The 21,097-nt window shown below is 34.7% G+C and overlaps 1 protein-coding gene across 2 annotated transcripts in view; it reads right to left on the bottom strand.

Moving 5' to 3' along the window:
- EIF5B (eukaryotic translation initiation factor 5B) overlaps nt 1-21,097 on the bottom strand; it is a 94,158-nt gene that overhangs the window by 24,585 nt on the left and 48,476 nt on the right. Inside the window, exons 7-12 of one of the 2 annotated variants that reach the window (XM_086701315.1) lie at nt 19,913-20,011; nt 19,133-19,222; nt 17,053-17,127; nt 11,950-12,236; nt 2,493-2,600; nt 2,212-2,322 (exon numbers count right to left, since the gene is read on the bottom strand). In XM_086701315.1, coding sequence (XP_086557441.1) covers nt 2,212-2,322; nt 2,493-2,600; nt 11,950-12,236; nt 17,053-17,127; nt 19,133-19,222; nt 19,913-20,011 — 770 coding nt within the window. The remainder of the gene's footprint in view (nt 1-2,211; nt 2,323-2,492; nt 2,601-11,949; nt 12,237-17,052; nt 17,128-19,132; nt 19,223-19,912; nt 20,012-21,097) is intronic. The other variant, XM_086701316.1, reaches the window with a different exon arrangement.

Below are 21,097 nucleotides of genomic sequence, written 5' to 3'. Positions count from 1 at the left end.
TCCAACTTTAAAGCAATTCTAAGCTTTGAAAAATATCCTAAAATACATTTTAAAGAAAATTTACCTCATCAACCTGAAATATCTTTAAGAAAGACTTCATATGCTGCTTTATTTAAATAACATCATAAACACTTAATTTTCTGGACAAAAGTTCATTAATGAATGGAAAAAAATTACAACATGCCTGATATGCACATTCTCCTTTAACCTAAAGTGTGGCACTGACCAACAAATCTCTCTCTCACGCACACACAAAACTTTTACTTGTTTATCTATACTTTTTGTCAATCTTCAAATGATTTTTCAAAATCTTATCTCCTATGTCAAAATGTTTCATCATGTAAAAACTCTCATATTTGCATACTGGTGATCTTAAATCAACATTCACTGGGCACCATAATTATTTCTATTTTGTATTTCTGGAATACAAAAAAATAGAATTGTCATATAAAAGTTATCCTGAGAACTTTAATATACGTCTAATAAAAATCGTGCTCTTTAACGGTGTTCTAAAATAAAACGAGATTTCAAGTTCTGGCAACTAGTGGAATGAGCTGTTGAAAAATCTCCAATGACTAACATAGAAATACCAGATAAATTACAACCAAGATAAATTCTAAATTATGAATTTAAAAAACTATAATTGAAGAAAATGGTGCTCAAATATTTTAAACTACATACTGAGATGGAACTGGAAATTTTCCACATAACTGGAAAACTGACCTGGAACAATCAACACCAAGATGCAGAAAGGCCACATTACTTATAAAAGGATGAAAACCAGCTTGTGATCAAACTTGAAAGGCAATAATTTATGTGAGAAGAAACCAGCGTAACATTTAAGATATTTAAGGAAAGGAAATGAGAATCAAATATTTTATATGGAGCCAACTGACTTTCCAGGATGAAGGCCACAAAGTATACAATATTCAAAAACTCAAAGAATATTATTCCCATTATTCCTTCCTTAGGAATCTACCAGAAAACAAGCTTCATAAAACATAATCTCAACCAAACCTCCCTTCCCCAAACTGGAGACAAATTTGTAGACCCTTTCTATATACTAAACTAAGACAAAATAAGGAGTAGAGACACATTAGCATGTAATAATTTATCATGTGTGTCATTTATCAATTTTATTACTTCTCAGTTCCAAATTTACCCTTTTCACCTGCTCTAGGATAATGGAATTACGGATTCTTTCTGTTTTTTTTTATAAGGCCCAGTTCCAAGACTGGAGCATGGTATGTAGATGAGCCTGGAAGATTCTGCTACACCAAACAGCATGGATGCAACCAAACACTACTAAAAGCGAACCAAAAAGACTCAGTAGCCAATCAGTAGATGAAGATGAGGCTATCTCACCACAAGAATAAATGAATTAAAACACAGTAAATATGTTTCAATCCATGAGTTTATAGCAATACAAAACCAAACAAAATTAGTCACTCTTTATTTTTAAAGTTAGTAAATAAGGTAAAGGATTAGGCATTTATTCTGCCTTCACTATACATATTATCCTGAGTAACCAAACAGCAAACCAGGCAGTTTTTCTAAAGAAGTAATCCAATAAATAAACACAATAATAGGCTTAGAATAGCAACATTTTGCAACCTCTAACACATTAAAGGTAGAGATTACTTTAAAAGTTCCTCCTGAGTAGAAGAGTGTTTTGATTGGAAAGGGACATAAGAGAGGTCTTCTGAGGTAATTGCCAAGGTTCTATCTCCTAACATGGATTACACAAAGGTTTTGCTTTTTAATGATTAAGTTTTTACCTTAATCTTATGTGATTTTCTTTATTGTGTTATATTTTGGATAAATAAGCTGAATATCTCCAAAGTAGAGAATATAAGGGAGATAAAGAAAATACAATCAATTTGACAGAAGCTAAAAAGGGTGTGGGAGGAAACAGTTTTTAAACATGGAGATCTATGGTGAAAGTGTTAAAACATGTAGGCGAAACATACTCTAACTTCAAAATAGTGATTGCCTCTGGGAGCACGAGGAAAGGAAATGAAACTTGAGGGGTCTATTCATCTAATGTTTTCTTTTGGGGGGAAAAAAAAGATCTGAAGCAAAACAGAGCAAAGTGGCACAAGTGTTAATTATAAATAGTGAGCACGTGGGTCTTTATACTAACCTTTTTTCCTATATTTGAATTTTTGTTAGAGATTGAAACATGCAAAATACATTTACATTTGTACTTACATTTTTAATCATCTTAGTCTGTTCATTAATAGCTTCAAGGGGAACATTGGTGGCCCCAATTTGTTGCGTAATGCCACCTGCTTCACCATCTTGTACATGTGTGTGACGAAGCTGGGATAAGACAGCAGATTCAGATTTGTATTTCAAAATATAAAAAGAAGCAAAAGCAGTAAGAAGGTAGCAACCTATTTAACAGAACTGCCTATATATGCTATGGTTTCTATTAACTTTTTATATCATTCACTTAAGAAGTTGTATCAAAGCTAACAATATTTTCTTACTTTATCTAGAATTTTTGTCTTCCCTGTATCCACATGTCCAAGTACACAAATAACAGGAGCTCTTAGCTTTTCTGTATTTACATTTTTACTGTGTTCAAGTCGTCGTTTCTAGGAATGAAAAAAAAAATCACAAAATTATTTCAAACCTTGACTGCCATCATCCTTTACATTATGTTGCCTTAGCAAGAGAATGCCAGAACCTTCATCCAAGGTTCTCTGTTGATTTAACTACATGTAACTGCACTTTACAATGTAAACTTTACAATCTAATTCCCTTTACAGTACCTTTGGACAAAGGGAAGCCTGCTAAAATAGATTTCAGAGCAACATTATTAAATTAAGAGTAAAAATCATGTAAAATTTTGGCTCCAACTTTCTGAACACTTTTGTACATTGCTTATTTAATGGAATATAAGAAATTGATCTTCTATCATACTTAGTATACAGTACAACCTCTAACTTATGTGGGGATTTATATAAAAGGAGGTATATATACTCTTGCATTCACACAATTTCATTAGAACTTCAAAACTATAAAATAAAATATTTCAAAGCAATTTATTTGAAAACTTTGATAGTGTACAAACGCTATAAAACCTTTCAATTGAGGGGCACCTGGGTGGCTTAGTCAGTTAAGCGTCTCTTGACTTCAGCTGTGGTTTATTAATTTGAGCTCCACATCAAGCTCTGTGCTAAAAGCCTGGAGCCTGCATGGGAATCTGTTTCCCTCACTCTCTCCCACTTGCATGTGTGCGCTCTCTGTCTCTCAAAATAAGTTAAAATAAACTTTACCGAAAAACTTTCAATTAAGAGAGGGTATATTTAATCCTCAGCCTAAGAGTCTAATGACATTTCCTACCTTAAGATACCACTCATCAAGCCTGAGAGGCATGTTCTTGGATCATGTGTTTCTCTTGTAGCATACACCTAGCTACTTCAGCTGAAAACCAAACAAAAACACACATGCCAGCAGCTCCTTGAAAGGCCAACTTTTTGAGCATAGTAAACTGGGCATTTAAAGGAGATAAGACTTCTAACAAAATTTTGATGTAATTTATAAAACTATTTTCCATCTAAAAACCATTTTTGTAAAAATTATTTACTTTCTACCACTAGACACTGGATCTTTCTACAGAAAATGGAATGAAAAAACATTTTGGAACGTCAAAAGTCAGATGTATTTGCTAACAAGGAGTCATACACAAGAACCTTACACTCTGTAAGACTCAAATATAGACATCATGACCTTAGTTAGGATCTGATATGGTTGAAAATTTGCCTTTTCTCCCACACTTGGTGTAGCATTACAATTTTCTGGAAGGCAATGTAGTTTAGACTTTAACTCAGAAATTCTACCTGAAAGTATCTGTCCTGAAACAATGACATAAGCATACAGAAATGCATATGTACAACCGTGTTTGTTCACTGCAGTATTGTTTTATAACAGCAAAAATTAGTAACCACTTAATCATCTGTAGTTGGGGATTTCCTCAAACCCAAGGCTGAAACCTAGTGGTTGCATAGAATCATTTAGAGACTCCTTCCACAATGGAGATTCTTATCCAAAAGTCTAATATGCGTTTTAGAAAGTTATATGTGGCAAGGTTTTGGAATCATGAAATGTTATGGACTGAAGTGCATCTCTCCCAAATTTATACACTGAATTCTTTTTTTTTTTTTTTTTTAATTTTTTTTTTTTCCAACGTTTATTTATTTTTGGGACAGAGAGAGACAGAGCATGAACGGGGGAGGGGCAGAGAGAGAGGGAGACACAGAATCGGAAACAGGCTCCAGGCTCTGAGCCATCAGCCCAGAGCCCGACGCGGGGCTCGAACTCACGGACCGCGAGATCGTGACCTGGCTGAAGTCGGACGCTTAACCGACTGCGCCACCCAGGCGCCCCTATACACTGAATTCTTAACTCCTAATGTGACTGTATTTGGAGATGGGGCTTTTAACGAGGCAATTAAAGTTATATGAACTCATATGGGTGGGGCCGTAATCCAATAGGACAAGTGTCCTTAAGAGGAGAAGTTAAAAAAAAAAAAAAAAAAAAAATCTCTTTTTGAGCCTGCACAGGGTAAAGGTCATATGAGGACTCAGTGAGAAGGCAGGCATCTGCTAACCAGAGAGAGCCCTCATCAGAAAACCACCCTCTGACTCTTCAATCTTGAACTTTTAGCCTTAAAAGCTATCAGAATATAAATTTCTGTTGTTTAAAGCACCCAGTCTGAAAAATTTTGTTCTGGCAGCTGAAACAGACTAATTAGGATCTTTCCATAAGATGGAGTACAATTTGTAGCAGTAAAGGTACTGAGGCAGGACTTCTTCAATGATGAAATGAATGGCTCAGCAAATCCTCTCCCCCAAAAGGAAACAAAACTGAGCAAAATAACCAAAACAACAACCACTGAAAGACTCTAGAAACCAACCAAAGGCAACATAACAAACTGAGAAAACATTAATTCAAGAAAATCTATTGCCCACCTGTGAAAGTAACAGAAGCCTATGAAGTTTTAGTCTAGACTTGTTCCATCATACTCCCCACACTCCCACAGCTCCATGGGGTGAAGAGGTATGAGATAGAGGAGCAGGGGGTTTCATACGTGAAAGCACTGTCTAAAACAGGAGAGATGCGAATGGCAAAAAAAGAGAAAAGGCTAAAATCGCAACTAGACTAAGGTCTCAATAGTGGTGGGGCAAGCAATAACCTGGAAGGATCAATCAGAAATTTAACAGAGGAGTATATGGAACAAGACAGCCAAAGTAGGCACTGATAAGATCCTATCTATCACTGGTACTCTAGAAAGCTGTGTTCCTACAGAGGGCTGTCAGAAGAAACCAGACAGGTCCTTAGTAAATTACTCAGTACCGGCTCAACAAGAGGCTTACAAATGCATAAAGAGTGGACTAGTAAACTGCCATATCCATTGGGAAATGGTGGAATCCTTACCAGCTCCAGGTGTTTAAGCACAACCACTGACAAGTCACTTGGCTGACCACTAGGATTAGCAATCAGGAACAAGCCCTAAGAAGCCAGGCTTAAGAAACATACCAAAAACAAACAAATAACTGAGAAAAAACATCATCAGCATCATACTACAGAAGCAATCCACAAGACTCAATGATCAAGTAAACAAAAATAGCTAAAACCACTACATTTGTAAGGAGCTAAAAGAATTCATATATTCTCTAAATATACAGATATATCTAAATCTATAGATATATCTAAATTTATAGAATTGCTATATTCTCTAAAATGTCTACTTACAAATGAAAAATTACAAGACATACAAAGAAACAGGAAAATGTGACCTATAAAAGAAAAAGTGGTCTACAGAATGTCAGAAACCTTGGGGCGCCTGGGTGGCTCAGTTGGTTAAGCATCCAACTCTAGATTTCGGCTCAGGTCATGATCTCAGTCAGGGTTTATGAGTATGAGCCCTGCATCAGGCTTTTGCTGGCAGTGTGGAGCATGCTTGGGATTCTCTCTTCCTCTCTCTCTTTCTCTGTGCCCTTCCCCAGTTCATTCTCTCTCTCTCTCCCTCTCTCTCTCTCTCTCTCTCTCCAAGTAAGTAAATAAACTTAAAAAAAGGTGAGAAGCTCAGATATTAGACTTAGCAAAGACTTGAAAGCAGCTAATATAAATATGTTCAAAGGACTAAAGGGAACCATATTTAAAGAAATAAAGGAAAGTGTAATGATGACTAATCAACAGAAGACATCAACAAAGAGAAAACAAATCACTGTAAGTTAAAAAATTCATTAGCAAATTAAAAACAAATCACTAGAGGGGCTCAACAGTAGATGCAAACTGGCAGAAGAATCAAAAGTCATAGATTAAGTGAGGTTATATAATCTGAACAATAAAAAGAAAAGACAACTGGGAAAAGTGAAAAGACCTCAAGAGACCTGTGGGATACTCTCAAGTGCACCAATGTGCATATAATGGGAGTCCAGAAGGAAGGGAGAAAGAGAAATAGGCAGAAAAAATACCTGAAGAAATAATGGCAGAAAACTTTGCAAAACTGGATGAAAAACCTTCATCTACATATCTAAGACACTGAATAAACTCTAAGCAGAATAAATACAAATATATCCTCATCAACACACATTACAGTTAAGTTGTTAAAAATCAAGGTTAAAAAAAAATCTTCATATAGAAAAATCACTCATTGTGTACAAAGGCACCCAAGTAAGATTAATAGCTTAATTTTCATCAAAAAAAAAAAAAAAAGAGGCCAGAAGGCAATGGGATAACATATTCAAAGGGCTAAATAGAAAACCAAAAACTGGATCTCTGAGATGTTCAAAAAGGTGGAAAACCTTTCACTAGATTGACGGGGGGCAGGGGGTGAGGATGGGAGGAAAGACACTGGTCACCAAAATCAGAATCAAAAGAGACACCACTAACTTTACAGAAACTGAAAAGACTGTAAAAAGATACAATGAAGAACTTCATGCTCACAACCTAGATAAAACACAATAGCTATTAGAAAGACAAAAATTACTGAGCATGACTCAAGATGAAAAAGAAAATATGACAAAAAGATAACAAGAAATTGAATTAGAGATTTATAAATCTCCCCATAGAAAAAAGCTTTGTTAGTAAATTTTGCCTACCATTTAAAACAGAAAAAACAATGTTTCACAAACTCTTGCAGAAAAAAAGAGGAGGAAGACTTCCTGACCAATCCTAAGGAAGCTAATTTTAAATTGACACCAAAGCCAGACCAACATATGATAAGCAAAGCTACTGATCAATATCACTTATAAGTATAGACCACAAAAACCTCAGCAAAATATTGCCAAATCCAGTAACATATAAAGAGAATTACATACCAGGATCAAGTGGGATATATTCTAGTAATGCAAGTGTTAGCTTAGCATTTGAAAACTAATGTTAATACATCATATATTAACACACACACAAAAAAAAAAATCCACCTCAATACATATCATAGAAAAAGTACCCATCTCCATTTATGATATAAACTCTCACAAATTAGGAAAAGAAAGAAAGGAAGTTCCTCAAACGTATAAAGGGCACTATTGACATCATAGTTAATGGTGAAAATCTGAATGCTTTCCCCACAAAGAATGTGTTAGCTTAACACATAACACACATATTATTAGAATAAAAAACATTTCAGTATAGCTACAGGATACAAGACCAATCTATAAGACTCAACTGTATTTCTTTATACTGAAAAATGAAATGAAAAAATTTTTTCAATTGTGATCCCATTCAATAGTATCAAAAACAGTAAAATACCTAGTAATAAATTTAAAAGAATTACAAATCTCAAACTATGAAAACTATAAGACACTACTAGAAGAAACTGTAAAAGATCCAAGTGAATGTATAATCATCAGCCTATTTCAATAGTATTAAAATAGATAATTCTCCCTAAATTGATCTATAGATTCAACACAATCACCAGCTAAATCTAAGCAAGATTTTTGCAGAAACTGACAAACTGACCATAAAATTTATATGGAAAAGCAAGTGACCTATAATAGCCAAAATAATCTTGAAAAGGAATAACAATGGAAGATTTCCCTATCTCAAAACTTACTATAAAACTATAATAAAGACAGTGTGGTACTAGCAGAAGAACAGATAATACAGGTGAATGAAACAGAAATCAAAGTCCACAAATAAACCTTCATATTTCCGACCTATTGATTTGTCAAAGATGCCAAAGCAATGGGAAAAGGATAGCTTTTTCAAACAATGATGCTAGTTAAATTAATAAAAAATGAACTTTGTCTATGACCCCACATCATGCATAAAAGGTATCTTAAAACAGATAAGAGGGGCGCCTGGGTGGCTCAGTCGGTTAAGCATGCAACTTCAGCTTGGGTCATGATCTCGCGGTCCATGAGTTCAAGCCCCACATCGGGCTCTGTGCTGACAGCTCAGAGCCTGGAGCCTGCTTTGGATGCTGTGTTTCCCTCTCTCTGACCCTCCCCCACTCACATTCTGTCTCTCAAAAATGAATATTTAAAAAAATTTTTTTTTAATTTGTCAGAGGTAGAGCTAAAGACAGAAGAAACTAAAGGTATAAATTTAGAAATAAACAGGACAAAATATTCATGACATTAAGTTAGACAAAGATTTCTATACTACAACACTAGAAGCATGCTCTATAACAGCAAATTTTGATAAACTGACGTTAACAAAATTTAAAAAAACTAAAAGAACTCTTACAACTCAATAATAAAAAGACAAATAATTTGAATACGTGTTTTACCAATGAAGATACAGGAAGGGCCAATAAGCAAACTGAGAAATGCTCAACATGAGAGAAATGCAAATTAAAACCACAATAAGATGGGGCGCCTGGGTGGCGCAGTTGGTTAAGCGTCCGACTTCAGCCAGGTCACGATCTCGCGGTCTGTGAGTTCGAGCCCCGCGTCAGGCTCTGGGCTGATGGCTCGGAGCCTGGAGCCTGTTTCTGATTCTGTGTCTCCCTCTCTCTCTGCCCCTCCCCCATTCATGCTCTGTCTCTCTCTGTTCCAAAAATAAATAAATGTTGAAAAAAAAAAAATAATTAAAAAAAATAAATAAATAAATAAATAAAACCACAATAAGATATATACTATTTCATATCCACTAGAATGGCTATAATTGAAAAGACAAAGGTTAACAAGTATTAGTGAGGATACAGAGAACCTTCAAATGGTTGGTATCTATAATTGTGCAGCCACTTTGGAAAAGAGTTTAACAGTTTCTGAAAAAGTTAAACACAAATTTACCATATTATCCAGCAATTTCACTCTTAGGAGTACATACTCCCACCCTTCCCCCCCCAAATGAAAACACATTTCCATACAAAGATTCATATGCAAATGCATGTACATAACAGTACTATTCATAATAGCCAAAAAGTAGAAACAACTCTGTCCTCTAGTGAATAGATAATAATAAAATATGGTATATTTATACAACAAAACGCTATTTGGCAATAAAAATGAACAAAATTCTGATACAGCTACCACACAGATAACCAGGGTAAGTAAAATAAGCCAGACACAAAAAAACATATATTATATGACTGAATTTACAACGGTCCCTCCTTATCCAAGGGGTGGTGATACATTCCAAGACCCCCAGTGGATGCCTGATACTGCAGATAGTACCAAACCCTATATATACTCCATGTTTCTTCTATACATATCAATGATAAATTTGTAAACTAGGCACAGTAAAAGATTAATAATAACTAGTAATAAAATACGAGGATAACAATATACCACAATAAAAGTTCTGTACATATGGTCTCTCTCAAAGTATGTTATTGTACTGCACTCACCCTTCTTCTTATGATGATGTGAGATTATGAAATGCCTATGTACTGAGATGAAGTAAGGTGAATGACATAGTGTTAGGCAACTACTGACCCTCTGACAATACATCAAGAGGAGGATCATCTGCTTCCAGAATGCAACTGACCACACCATGGAAAACAAAACTGTAGATGAGGGGACAGGGAGGGTGGGCACAGGAACTGCTGTATATGTAGGACTAGGAATAGGGAATGATGCAAATTGGTGTAAGAAATCTTCCTGGGGTGATAAAAATACTCTAATGTTGAGTTGTAACAATAGATGAACAACTCTAATTTACAAAATTGTACTGAATTGTACACTTAAAATGGATCAATTCTTTGATATGTAGATATCTCAACAAAGCTGCTTAAAAAAACTATTGTGCTAAGAGGTCCATAGCATATTATGTGAAGAAAAGAATATGTACCTACAAAATTTATCATCTTTTTTTTAATGTTTATTATTTTGAGAGAGACAGTACAAGTTGGGGAGGGGTAGGGAGACAGGGAGGGAGAGGGGGAGAGAGAAAATCCTAAGCAGGCTCCACACCGTCAGCAGGCAGCCTGATGCGGGGCTCAGTCTCACAAACTGTGAGATCATGACCCAAGCTGAAATCAAGAGTCAGATGCTTAACTGATTAAGCTACCCAGGTGCCTCTTAGTTTTAACTAAACATTTTAAAAAACCTGAACATGTACAGAACTATGAACAGGTCTGGGAAGTGAGATAATGGGGAAACTTTTACTTTCTGCTTTATACCCATTGTTTTTAAATGATCACAGTACGAACTGTCTCTCACAAATGGGTACAGAGCAAGACAATTGGCTTGAGTTAAGTGCTATGGGAAGCTGCAGTTATAATGGGAAAGAGAAGGGAATGCCACTGGTATCTAGTGGGTGGGGGGAAGGGATGCTGTATAATGTCCTAAATGAAGAGGACTATCTTCCAAAACAGAATTATATTACCTAAAACTGTCAATAGTGATAGGGTGAGAAATCAAACTTAAATCAACAGACCTTCTTAAGAAATTCTGAAAATGTATCCCTTTGTAGGCTTCACAGAGCAAAGAGGCAAACACTGACATACAGGTTATCAAAACAAAAAAATTTAAAAATTAGGATTATAAATGAAAAAATATATATTATTATTATTATTGTTATTATTATAGAGACAGAGAGAACCTAAAACAGGCTCCATACTCAGAGCAGAGTCTGACACAGGACTCAATCCCACAACCCTGGGATCATGACCTGAGCCGAAATCAAAAGAGTTGGCCACTCAACTGACTGAGCCACTCAGGCACCCCTTTTAACAAAGAAAAGCTAAAATAATTTTTAGCTTTAAAACAGTTTAGCACCCTCAAGAAAACTAGTTTTTATTGTTATTATTTATACTAAGCTGACAGAATTGAAGAAAACTCTCAAGTCTACTGCATTACATAGGAAAAATATAGTAAGCCTGGTAGGTATGTACACTTTACTAAATAGAAAGATGCCTCAGTAACCCACCAGATTTAAACAACTAAAGTGATCAGATGCCTCACAGCAACTACCTAAAATATACAAGGCAAACACTAGCTTAGTGTTTATGACTAGAAGGTATGTGCTCAGAGTAAACCATCACTCCAAGAGCACATAAAAATTTAAAGAAAACAAGAAATATATGATGAAGCAGTATACCATTATGACTTAGGTCAGGGAGTAAGGTCCTTGGGTTAGATCAGTGTCAAAGACCTGTTGTCTAACCCAAAGTCATAAATATTTTCCTCTGCATTTTTTCTAAATTCATACCTTTAGTTTATTACATCTTTAGCTCTATCTCTGATCTAAGATTACTTTTAGGTATGATGTGGGGTCAGAGACTAAACTTTTTATTAATTTAACTAGCATCATTTGGTTGAGAAAGGTATCCTTTTCCCACTGAATTGCTTTGGTATCTTTGACAACAAATCAATAGGCCAGAAAGATGAGGGTTTATTCTTGGACTTTCAGTTGTTTCATTCACCTGTATTATCTGTTCTCATGCCAGTACCACATTGTCTTTAGTTCAGAGGATAGTTCTAATGATCCTAGAGGAGTGGGGAGGAAAGGAGTAAAGAGAAAGGCAAACGGGAAAATAAATACCTCAATCCTCCGTTTGGCTTTGTCATAAGCCCTTTCTTCTTTAGTTCGATCATCATCAGAGTCGTATTCAGATTCTGAACTCATTTCTTTACTTGGTTTTTTATCTAACATTTTCCCCGCTTCTTTCTCATCGGACACCTTTTCATCTTCTTCATCACCTTCACTGCCTTCACTTTCTCCTTCCTCTTCCTCTTCCTCTTCACTCTCTTCCTCTTCACTCTCTTCTTCCTCCTCCTCCTCCTCTTCTTCAGGGTTTTCTTTTACTTCTATATGCACCGTGTTTTCTTCTTTGAGTAAAAAAGATTTTAAAATAAATGAAAGTTAAAAATGGAGATTTCTGTCAAGATTAAGGGGAAATACTAAGGGTGCACTAAGTAAGGCAGTAACATTATAAAACATCATTAATGCTAAATTGTTTTCATGCATCATAAAAGTAAAGCATTGGTCAACATGTTACAATGAAGATTGCCATTTAACAATAAAAACTTAATATATTACTAAGACAACCTAAAGACAGAAAAGGAACACAGTGAGGGGAACAAAATGCTTACAATTTCTTTCCCTTGGAGTCATTTGCTGATTCTTCACTTGGTCTTAGCACAAAGGAAGAGAAGCAATGGTCATTTGCTGATTCTAGAGAAGGTGAGCTTAAGCAGTGCTTAGGGGTCCAGGTATTGGGCCTATTAAGGACTCAGGGGGGTAAGGTTGACTACTCTTTATTGTGGAGTAAAATCCTGGAGAACTGCACCCTAGCAGTTAGAATGAATAGAAAACAAACAGGACCTCCCTGTTATTGGCCAATCACCTCCAGATTCTATCAATTCTAAACTTGGAATAAGATGATTCCATATTGCTAGTTCATTCAGACTCCTGGTGGATTGTACACATAATTTTCTCTGGAGAAAGAAAACACCATCCTTGACCTCAAATTATTTTGCAGTTTTACAAGTATAATATCCAGCACAATATATGAAAATAATGAGTCACATGAAAAAACGAATCACAGGATGGAAGCCAGCATACAGAAAACCACAAAATGTCTATACATTGAGGTTATAAAACCAAAATTTAAAAATGACTATGTTTCTAACATCCAGGGAGCAAAAGATTAAAAACTTTAGAAAGTAAAGAACTATAAAAAATAGTTAAATGGAATATCTAAAACTAGAAAACACTGGAGACAAAACTAGGAACCCAAAAGATGGGTTTAACAGGAGAGGAGAAACAGCTGAAGAGAAAATTAGTGAACCAGAAGACAGATGAGAAGAAACAATCTAGAAAGAACCATGGAAATTCAATTATGTGAAAAACACAGAAAAGACGACACATTGATATAACAGGAAGGTATATCAAAGGCATAACTAGAATCCCTGAGAAGAAATAATGGTTCATAACATTGTAAAATGGATAAAAACATAAAACCATACATTGATAAAGCTCTATAGGCAGAATAAATAAAAGGAAACTGACCCTGGCCACATCATAATAAAACTGCTGAAAGCCAAAGACACATGAAAACTTTAGGCTGATATCTGACTTCTCAAAAGAAACCATGAAAGCTAACACAAGGGAATAGTATTTTTAAAATGTTAAAGAGAATTTCAACAAAGAGGTCCTCACCCAATAAATATACCCTTCAAGAACTAAGATGAGATAATGGTATTTTTAGAAAAGCAAAAATGGAATGCCTCACTAACAGATTCATACTAAAGGAAATTCTAAAAGGTGTTGTTCAGGCCAGAAGAAATAATCTCAAATGGAAGGTCAGAGACACAAAAAGAAATGAAACACAACAAAAAGCTTACAATGTGAATAAACTTAAGCTATTATGGGATTTAAAACAGAGAATTAAAACAAATGAGAATAATGATATATAAATTGAGAAGTAGATAAATGTTCTTCATGTATTCTGTGGTATGCATTGTCTGTCTGGAAAGAGGGTAACATTAAACACTAATAGTTCAAATATCTTTGTTAAAAAGGATACTTTTATCCTGGAGTAACCACTAAAAGTAAGTGGAGGAGTATACAACTTCCAAGCTCATGGAAGGAGGAAAATATGGAATTAAAAACAAAACAAAAAAACCCAATCCCAAAAACAGTTAGAAAGGAGAAAAAAAGAAACAGAATAAGGACTAAATAAGATAAAGATAGTAAGTATACTTCATTAATTACATCAAGGGTTAAATGTAATGGGCTAAGTGGTCTAGGTAAAATATAAAGACTGACACTCTGGATTTAAAAATCTCAAATATGTGCTATTTAAGGAGACAGAAAAATAAAAATAGAAAAATATCATGTGAATCAAAGCTGGTATAGCCATATCATGTATACTTTAAGGCAAAAGGCATTACTAGAAATAAAAAAATATAAATAAAACATAATAGAATAACAAATCAGTGCATCAATCCATCAAAAAATGAGTGTACTCACCTAATAATAAAGTACTAAAATATATTAAACAAAATTAACAGAACTCAAGGAGAAACAGACAATTTACAATTAGGGCAGGAGATTTTAACCCACCTCTCTCAGTAACAGAGAAAAAACGCACTCCAGAAAAAAAAGAATAAGAAACACTTGAACAAAATGATAAGCAAATCTGATTAAAAACAGTGTACCCTTGAACAATGTGGAAGTTAGAGATGTTTGTCGCCCTGCGTAGTCAAAAATTCATGTATAACTTTTGCCTCTTCAAAAACCTAACTACTAATAGCCTACCACTGACCGTAAGCCTTAGTAATAACATAAATAGTTGATTAGCACATATTTTCTATGCTATGTGTATTACATACTATATTCCTATAATAAAATAAACCAGAGAAATAATAATGTTATGAATAAAATCTAAAGGGAAATATATTTATAGCATTGTATTTATTAAAAAAAAAAAAATTTGCATGTGAGTGAACTCCTGGAGTTCAAATCCATGTTGTTCAAGGGTTAACTCTATAGAGAACAAGGCACACAGTACTGCAGAATATAAACTCCTTCCAATCACATATTAAACATTTACAATAATCAACCATGTATTACGTTGTAAATTAATTCTCAACATATTTCAATTTTTTTAATGTTTATTTATTTTTGAGAGAGAGAAAGAGAGACAGTGTGCAAGGAGAGAAGGGGCAGAGAGAAAGGGAGACACAGAATCTGAAGGAGGGTCCAGGCTCTGAGCTGTCAGCACAGAGCCTGATACAGGGCTCAAACTCACTAACTGCCAGATCATGACCTGAGCTGAAGTCAGATGCTTAACCTACTGAGCCACCCAGGCGCCCCTCTCAACATATTTCAAAAAGATACATTTATGTTCTGTGATCTCAATGAAGTAACAAGAAAATAATCAGAAAATCCCACTTTTGTAAATTAAAAACTACATTTCTATAAATCAGGTAAAATATATTAAAATGGAAATTACAAATATCATCAGAACTTGTGAAATAGGACTAAAGCTTAAAGAAAAATTTAGTTTTAAAAACATATATTAAGTGTTGGCCAGGATGTGGAAAAAAAGGAACCCTAGCGCACTGTTGGTGGGAATGCAAACTGGTGCAGCCACTGTGGAAAACAGTACGGAGATTCCTCAAAAAGTTAAAAATATAACTATCTTATGATCCAGTAATGACACTACTGGGCACTTACCCCCAAAAAATACAAAAACACTAATTCAAAGGGATACATGTACCCTTATGTTTATAACAGCATTACTTACAATAGCCAAAATATATAAGCAGCCAAAGTATGCACCGATAGATGAATGGATAAAGAAGATGTGGAATATATATATACAACAGAATATTATTCAGCCATAAGAAAGAATGACGTCTTGCCATTTTGCAACAACAACATGGATGGAGCTAGAGGGTCTAACACTAAGTGAAATACATCAGTCGGAGAAAGACAAATATCATGATTTTACTCATATGTGGAATTTAAGAAACAAAACAAATAAGCAAAGGGCATATGAAAGAGAGAACTAGAAAAACCAAGAAAAATACTCTTAACTACAGAGAGCAAACTGATGGTTACCAGAGGCTGGGGAGAGGGTAGGGGTGAATTCAATAGGTGATGGGGATTACGGAGTGCACTTGTTATGATGAGCACCAGGTGATACACAGGACTGTTGAAACATTATCATACACCTGAAACTAATATAACACTGTACATTAACTGTAATTAAAATGAAAACTTCCAAAAAAAAACCACCCACATATATTAAGGAAAAAAACTCTAAATAAACAAATATCCATTTTAAGAAGTTAGTGGGGCGCCTGGGTGGCTCAATCGGTTGAGCATCCGACTTCGGCTCGGGTCATGATCTCACCATTGGTGGGTTTGAGCCCCGCGTTGGGCTCTGTGCTAACAGCTCAGAGCCTGAGGCCTGCTTCTGATTCTGTCTCCCTCTCTCTGCCCCTCCCCTGCTCATGCTCTGTCTCTCTCTGTCTCTCAAAAATAAATAAATGTATAAAAAAAAAAAAATTTAAGAAGTTAGGGGGAAAAATCAGGAAATTAAAACCAAAGAAAGTAGACTTTAATAATAAATGACAGAAAGTAATGACAAAGAAAAATTGTTTATTCACATTGATTAGGTACCATTTACTTGCATTATCTTTGTATTATGTTTTAAGTTAAAGGGGCTTTTGGTAGGCTACCTTTAATAACCTAATCCCATTTATAACATCATACTGAAATATATATATATATGTATACATATTTTAAAGTTTATTTTTGAGAGGGAGAGTGTGCACACAGGGGAGGGGCACAGAGAGAGGCAGAGACAGGCACCCAACGTGGGGCTTGAACTCGTGAACCACGAGAACACGACCTGAGGTAAAATCAAGAGTCGGGACACAACCAAATGAGCCATCCAGGCGCCACTGAAAAAATGTATTTTAAATCCTAGGATCTTCTGAAAAACCATTTATTCATAAAATGAGGATCCACATAAGGATTTAGGAACCATGGCAATGGAGAAATCAAGACTGGTTTTTATTCTCAGAAATGTTCATATGGCTTTCATCATCAGAAGACTGACCATTCCTTTAAATATACACACCTCTAATTACCACGAGATTTATCAATGTGTACTTATAAGCTATTCACCTTTTTCTCTCTCCTCATCACTGGCCATAGCTTCCCAATCATCCAATCCAGCATCTTCAGTTTCTTCTTCCTCTTCTGTAAATAAAGATTTTTGTTAGAAATCATCTAGAAATAGGGAATTGCTTTTAGAAAAAAGTAGAAAATTATGCTGACATTAAAAATGTTTTCATTATGCAAAAACACATATACAATCTCATTATCTTTGAATTATTTTTTTCAATATAGCTAGCATGTTCTAATTTACTATTATCAAATGCTGCACAATTACCCAGAATTTTGAATACATGAAATTACACTTAATCCAGATTTCATATTTGACATAATTAAAATATTAGAAACTCAGACATTTAAATGTTTTGTTAGATTTTGAAAAGGGTAGATGGTCGTACTCCTAGGTTCTTGAGCAAAAATGAAATTTCACAAGAGTCCCCTCACCTTATCTAGTCTTGCTTTCTGCATTTTCAGTTACCCACAGTCAACTGTGGTCTGGAAGCAGACAATCCTCCTTCTTAACATGGTCAGGAGGTCAACAGTAGTTTAACATTACATCACAGTGCCTACATCACTCATCTCACTTCATCTCATCATGTGAGGGTTTTGTCATATCACATCATCACAAGAAGAGTACAGTACAATATTTTAAAAGAGAAAGACTACATTCACATAATTTTTCATACAGTATATCATTCTGATTGTTCATGTTATTACTCATTACTGTTCTTTTCTTACGTGCCTAATTTATAAGTTAAACTCTATCACATCTATGTATGTAAAGGAGAAAACATAGTATATACAGAATTCAGTACTATCTGTTTCAGGCATCCACTGGGTGTCTTGGAGCATATCCCCTGCAGATAAGAGGGGACTTACTGCATCTCCATTTTGATGTTTCAAACTTCTACTTCATACCTAAGAATTTACTACTTATTTTATTGCTTTAACCTCTACAGGTACATACAAATACTACTTAAATTATATAGCTGTAGGTACAAAGCTACACCTCTACTCCAGTTGAAAATAAGAATAGAATATCTGCTGACAATCCAAAAGTATCCAGAAAGGTATAATTTTGAATTCAAGATTTAATATTCTCAATATTAATGACTCTTTTTTATGAAATCCAATAAAGCAAAACTATTCTCAAATCATAGGACATGTGGTATTTGCTTCCCTGTAATAATTATTACTTGACAACAAGTTTGGTTGAGTCATCTTGAGGAAAAAGAAAATGAGTCTGGTACATGTACCCAAAACATCCTTCTAAATTAACAATTCTTTCTACTGCTACAAATGTCACCTAAAATAATGAACTGCTATTAAGTGTATCAACCTGAATTCCTCTAATGTCATCATGTTAAGCTGAGTTGTGCCAAGTAAATGATCCATTTTATACCAAGAACAGAAGGGGAGAAAGAAGGAAAGGAACCAGAAATGATATCTTTCACTAGTGTGGGTCAGTCTTGACATTCTCTTGCTTTTTATTCCCAATCAAACTTTACAATATGGAGCTTCTCTTGATATTATTACCACACATTTAGTTAACCTCTGGCTCTATCAATACGTAGTCTAATGAATTAGAACAATGTTTATCTTAAACAAAAAAAAAGCCAAAGATTTTTCTCCAACCTCAAAACACACACACACACACACACACACAATGAATAAACAATCCTCTTGTTGATTTAGTAAATAGAAGTTGACCTCCAAGGAGGTTTAAAAATGCCAACTTTTATGACTCTTAAATAGTTCTCATTAAAATGCTACCAATTTGTTTCCAAAGGATTAAATAAAGAACTTCAGGTCTTCTTGGCACCACCTAAGATTTCTGACCCAAAATGAAAACATCAGAAAAAATCTAAAAACTTCTATCCTCTCTACATTTTACTGACACTATTAAAAAGAAACTGACTCAAATCTCCTACACTTTTTCAAAATGGAAATGGAAAGGAATGGTTTAGAGAAAAGAAGTATGAAAAAGACCATCCTGTCAGATATTTGGTTTCCCCACACTAATAATGACTAGACAACTTCTGACACACCAATGCTATTTAATAGGAAGCAATTAGTCAGTGCTACTGGCCTGGTTCAACAGGAGGTGGTGTCTCTTCCTTTTCTGGTACTCCTTGTTCTACCACTTCTACAGCAGCATTTAATTCTATTGGTTCAGACACTGAAAACAAGGCAGAAACCAAGTTAACAATACTTTTTCAGTGCATAATTTCTGTTAGGATACTCTGTTAAGTACTGAATAAAAACCAATAGTACAAACTTGAATTCTTCAGCACATTTAGAAAATGTTTAAATATCAGTCATATATTTTACAGGAAACAGAGTTTCTTTCTATTCAAGGAATAGAATGGAAAATTACAAAAAGGTTGAGAAGGAAACAAAGAAAAAATAAGAATGATAATTAAGAATAGTTTTTGGGTACAATCTAGGTTTTTCGAACAAAAGCACTTTTCCATTAACCTGTCATTTAAATCAGCTGAGAATGATTAACAATAATAGGAAATAAGGTATAGTAAGTTTCAATATGTAATTCTGATTTCCAGTTTCTTTAAAAGACATTGTTTTGAATGTTGTAGGAGAAAGTCAAACAAAATTAAAAAAATTTTTTTTAACGTTTATTCAGTTTTTGGTAGAGAGAGACAGAGCCTGAGTGGGGGAAGGGCAGAGAGAGAGGGAGACACAGAATCCGAAGCAGGCTCTAGGTTCTGAACTGACAGCACAGAGCCCGACGCGGAGCTTGAACTCACAGACTGTGAGATCATGACCTGAGCCGAAGTCAGACGCTTAACCGACTTGAGCCACCAGGCACCCCCAAAATATTTTTAAGTCATAGGTCACTTTGTATACAAACCTTCTTTATTTTCTAGCTGCTGTAGTGTTTTTTTCTTCTTTTTATCTTCATAAATTGGCCTTTTCTTTGGCAAAGAGTCTTTTGATGGCACTTCAACACCTAAGTGATAAGAATGAAAAACTTTAGACTTATGCTATTTGCATATCATTTAAGAAATGCTACTTGAAAAGGTAACATTTTATTCACCCCAGAGATACATACCCTGAAATATAAAAGAACATTCATGGAAAAATCTTTTTTATATAAGATATTGTAAAATATACATACACTAAAATTCTACTTTCTTGGTGTCCAGTTCTGTGACTTTTGACAGATGAGCAGAGTTATTAAACACAAGATGAAGAACAATTCCATCACCCTAGGCTGTTCTGTGTAGTCAAACCCTACTTACATCCTTGCAACCACCTATCTGTTCTCTTTCCCAAAAGATTTTTTTCCAAAATATCACAGAAATTAAACCTTCTAGTCTGGGCTGTTGTCATCATAATGGATTTTAGAGTCATCCTCGTGTGTCCTAATACTTCATTTCTTTTTATTGCTGAATAGCATTCTATTGTTAAGTATATACTACAGTTCCGTTATCTTTTAGACAACTGATGGACATTTGAGTTGTTTCCAGTTTTTGACAATTACGAATAAAGCTGCTACAAACATTTGTATGCAGGTTTCTATGTGAACATTTCTTTGTGGTAAATATTTTGAAGTGGGAATGATGGGACATTATGTAAATAGGTATTTAATTTTGTAAGAAACTGCCAACTGTTTTCCAAATTGGCTTTACCGTTTTGCATTCCAACCAGTAAAGTAGGTGAGTTCCAACTGTTCTGTATACTTGCCAGAAAAAGATGTTTTAAATGTAAGTATTTCAATAAATATGTAGTGAAAGCTCATGGTGGTCTTAATTTGAATTTCCATAATGACTAATGTTAAACATTCTTTTCATTGCTTATAGTTTAAGTTTCTGTTCAAATCTTTTGCCCATTTTTAAATAGGGTTGTTGCTTTTCTTATTGTTGAATACAGAGTTATCTTCTCATATTCTGCATATTAATCCTTTGTCAGATACGTGATTTTGAGGTACTGTCTCTGAACTGTCTCAATGGTGTCTTTTGCAGAACAAGTTTTTAACTGGACTTCCTCATATTTGTTCCTTTTATGAATTATGCTTTTGAAGTTAAACTAATCA

This window comes from Puma concolor, chromosome A3 (assembly GCF_028749965.1).
Source record: "Puma concolor isolate L17-30 chromosome A3, mPumCon1.1.hap2, whole genome shotgun sequence".
NCBI lineage: Eukaryota > Metazoa > Chordata > Mammalia > Carnivora > Felidae > Puma > Puma concolor.
Note: the sequence above shows the minus strand (reverse complement) of the source record. Positions and strands in the feature narration are given on the sequence as shown.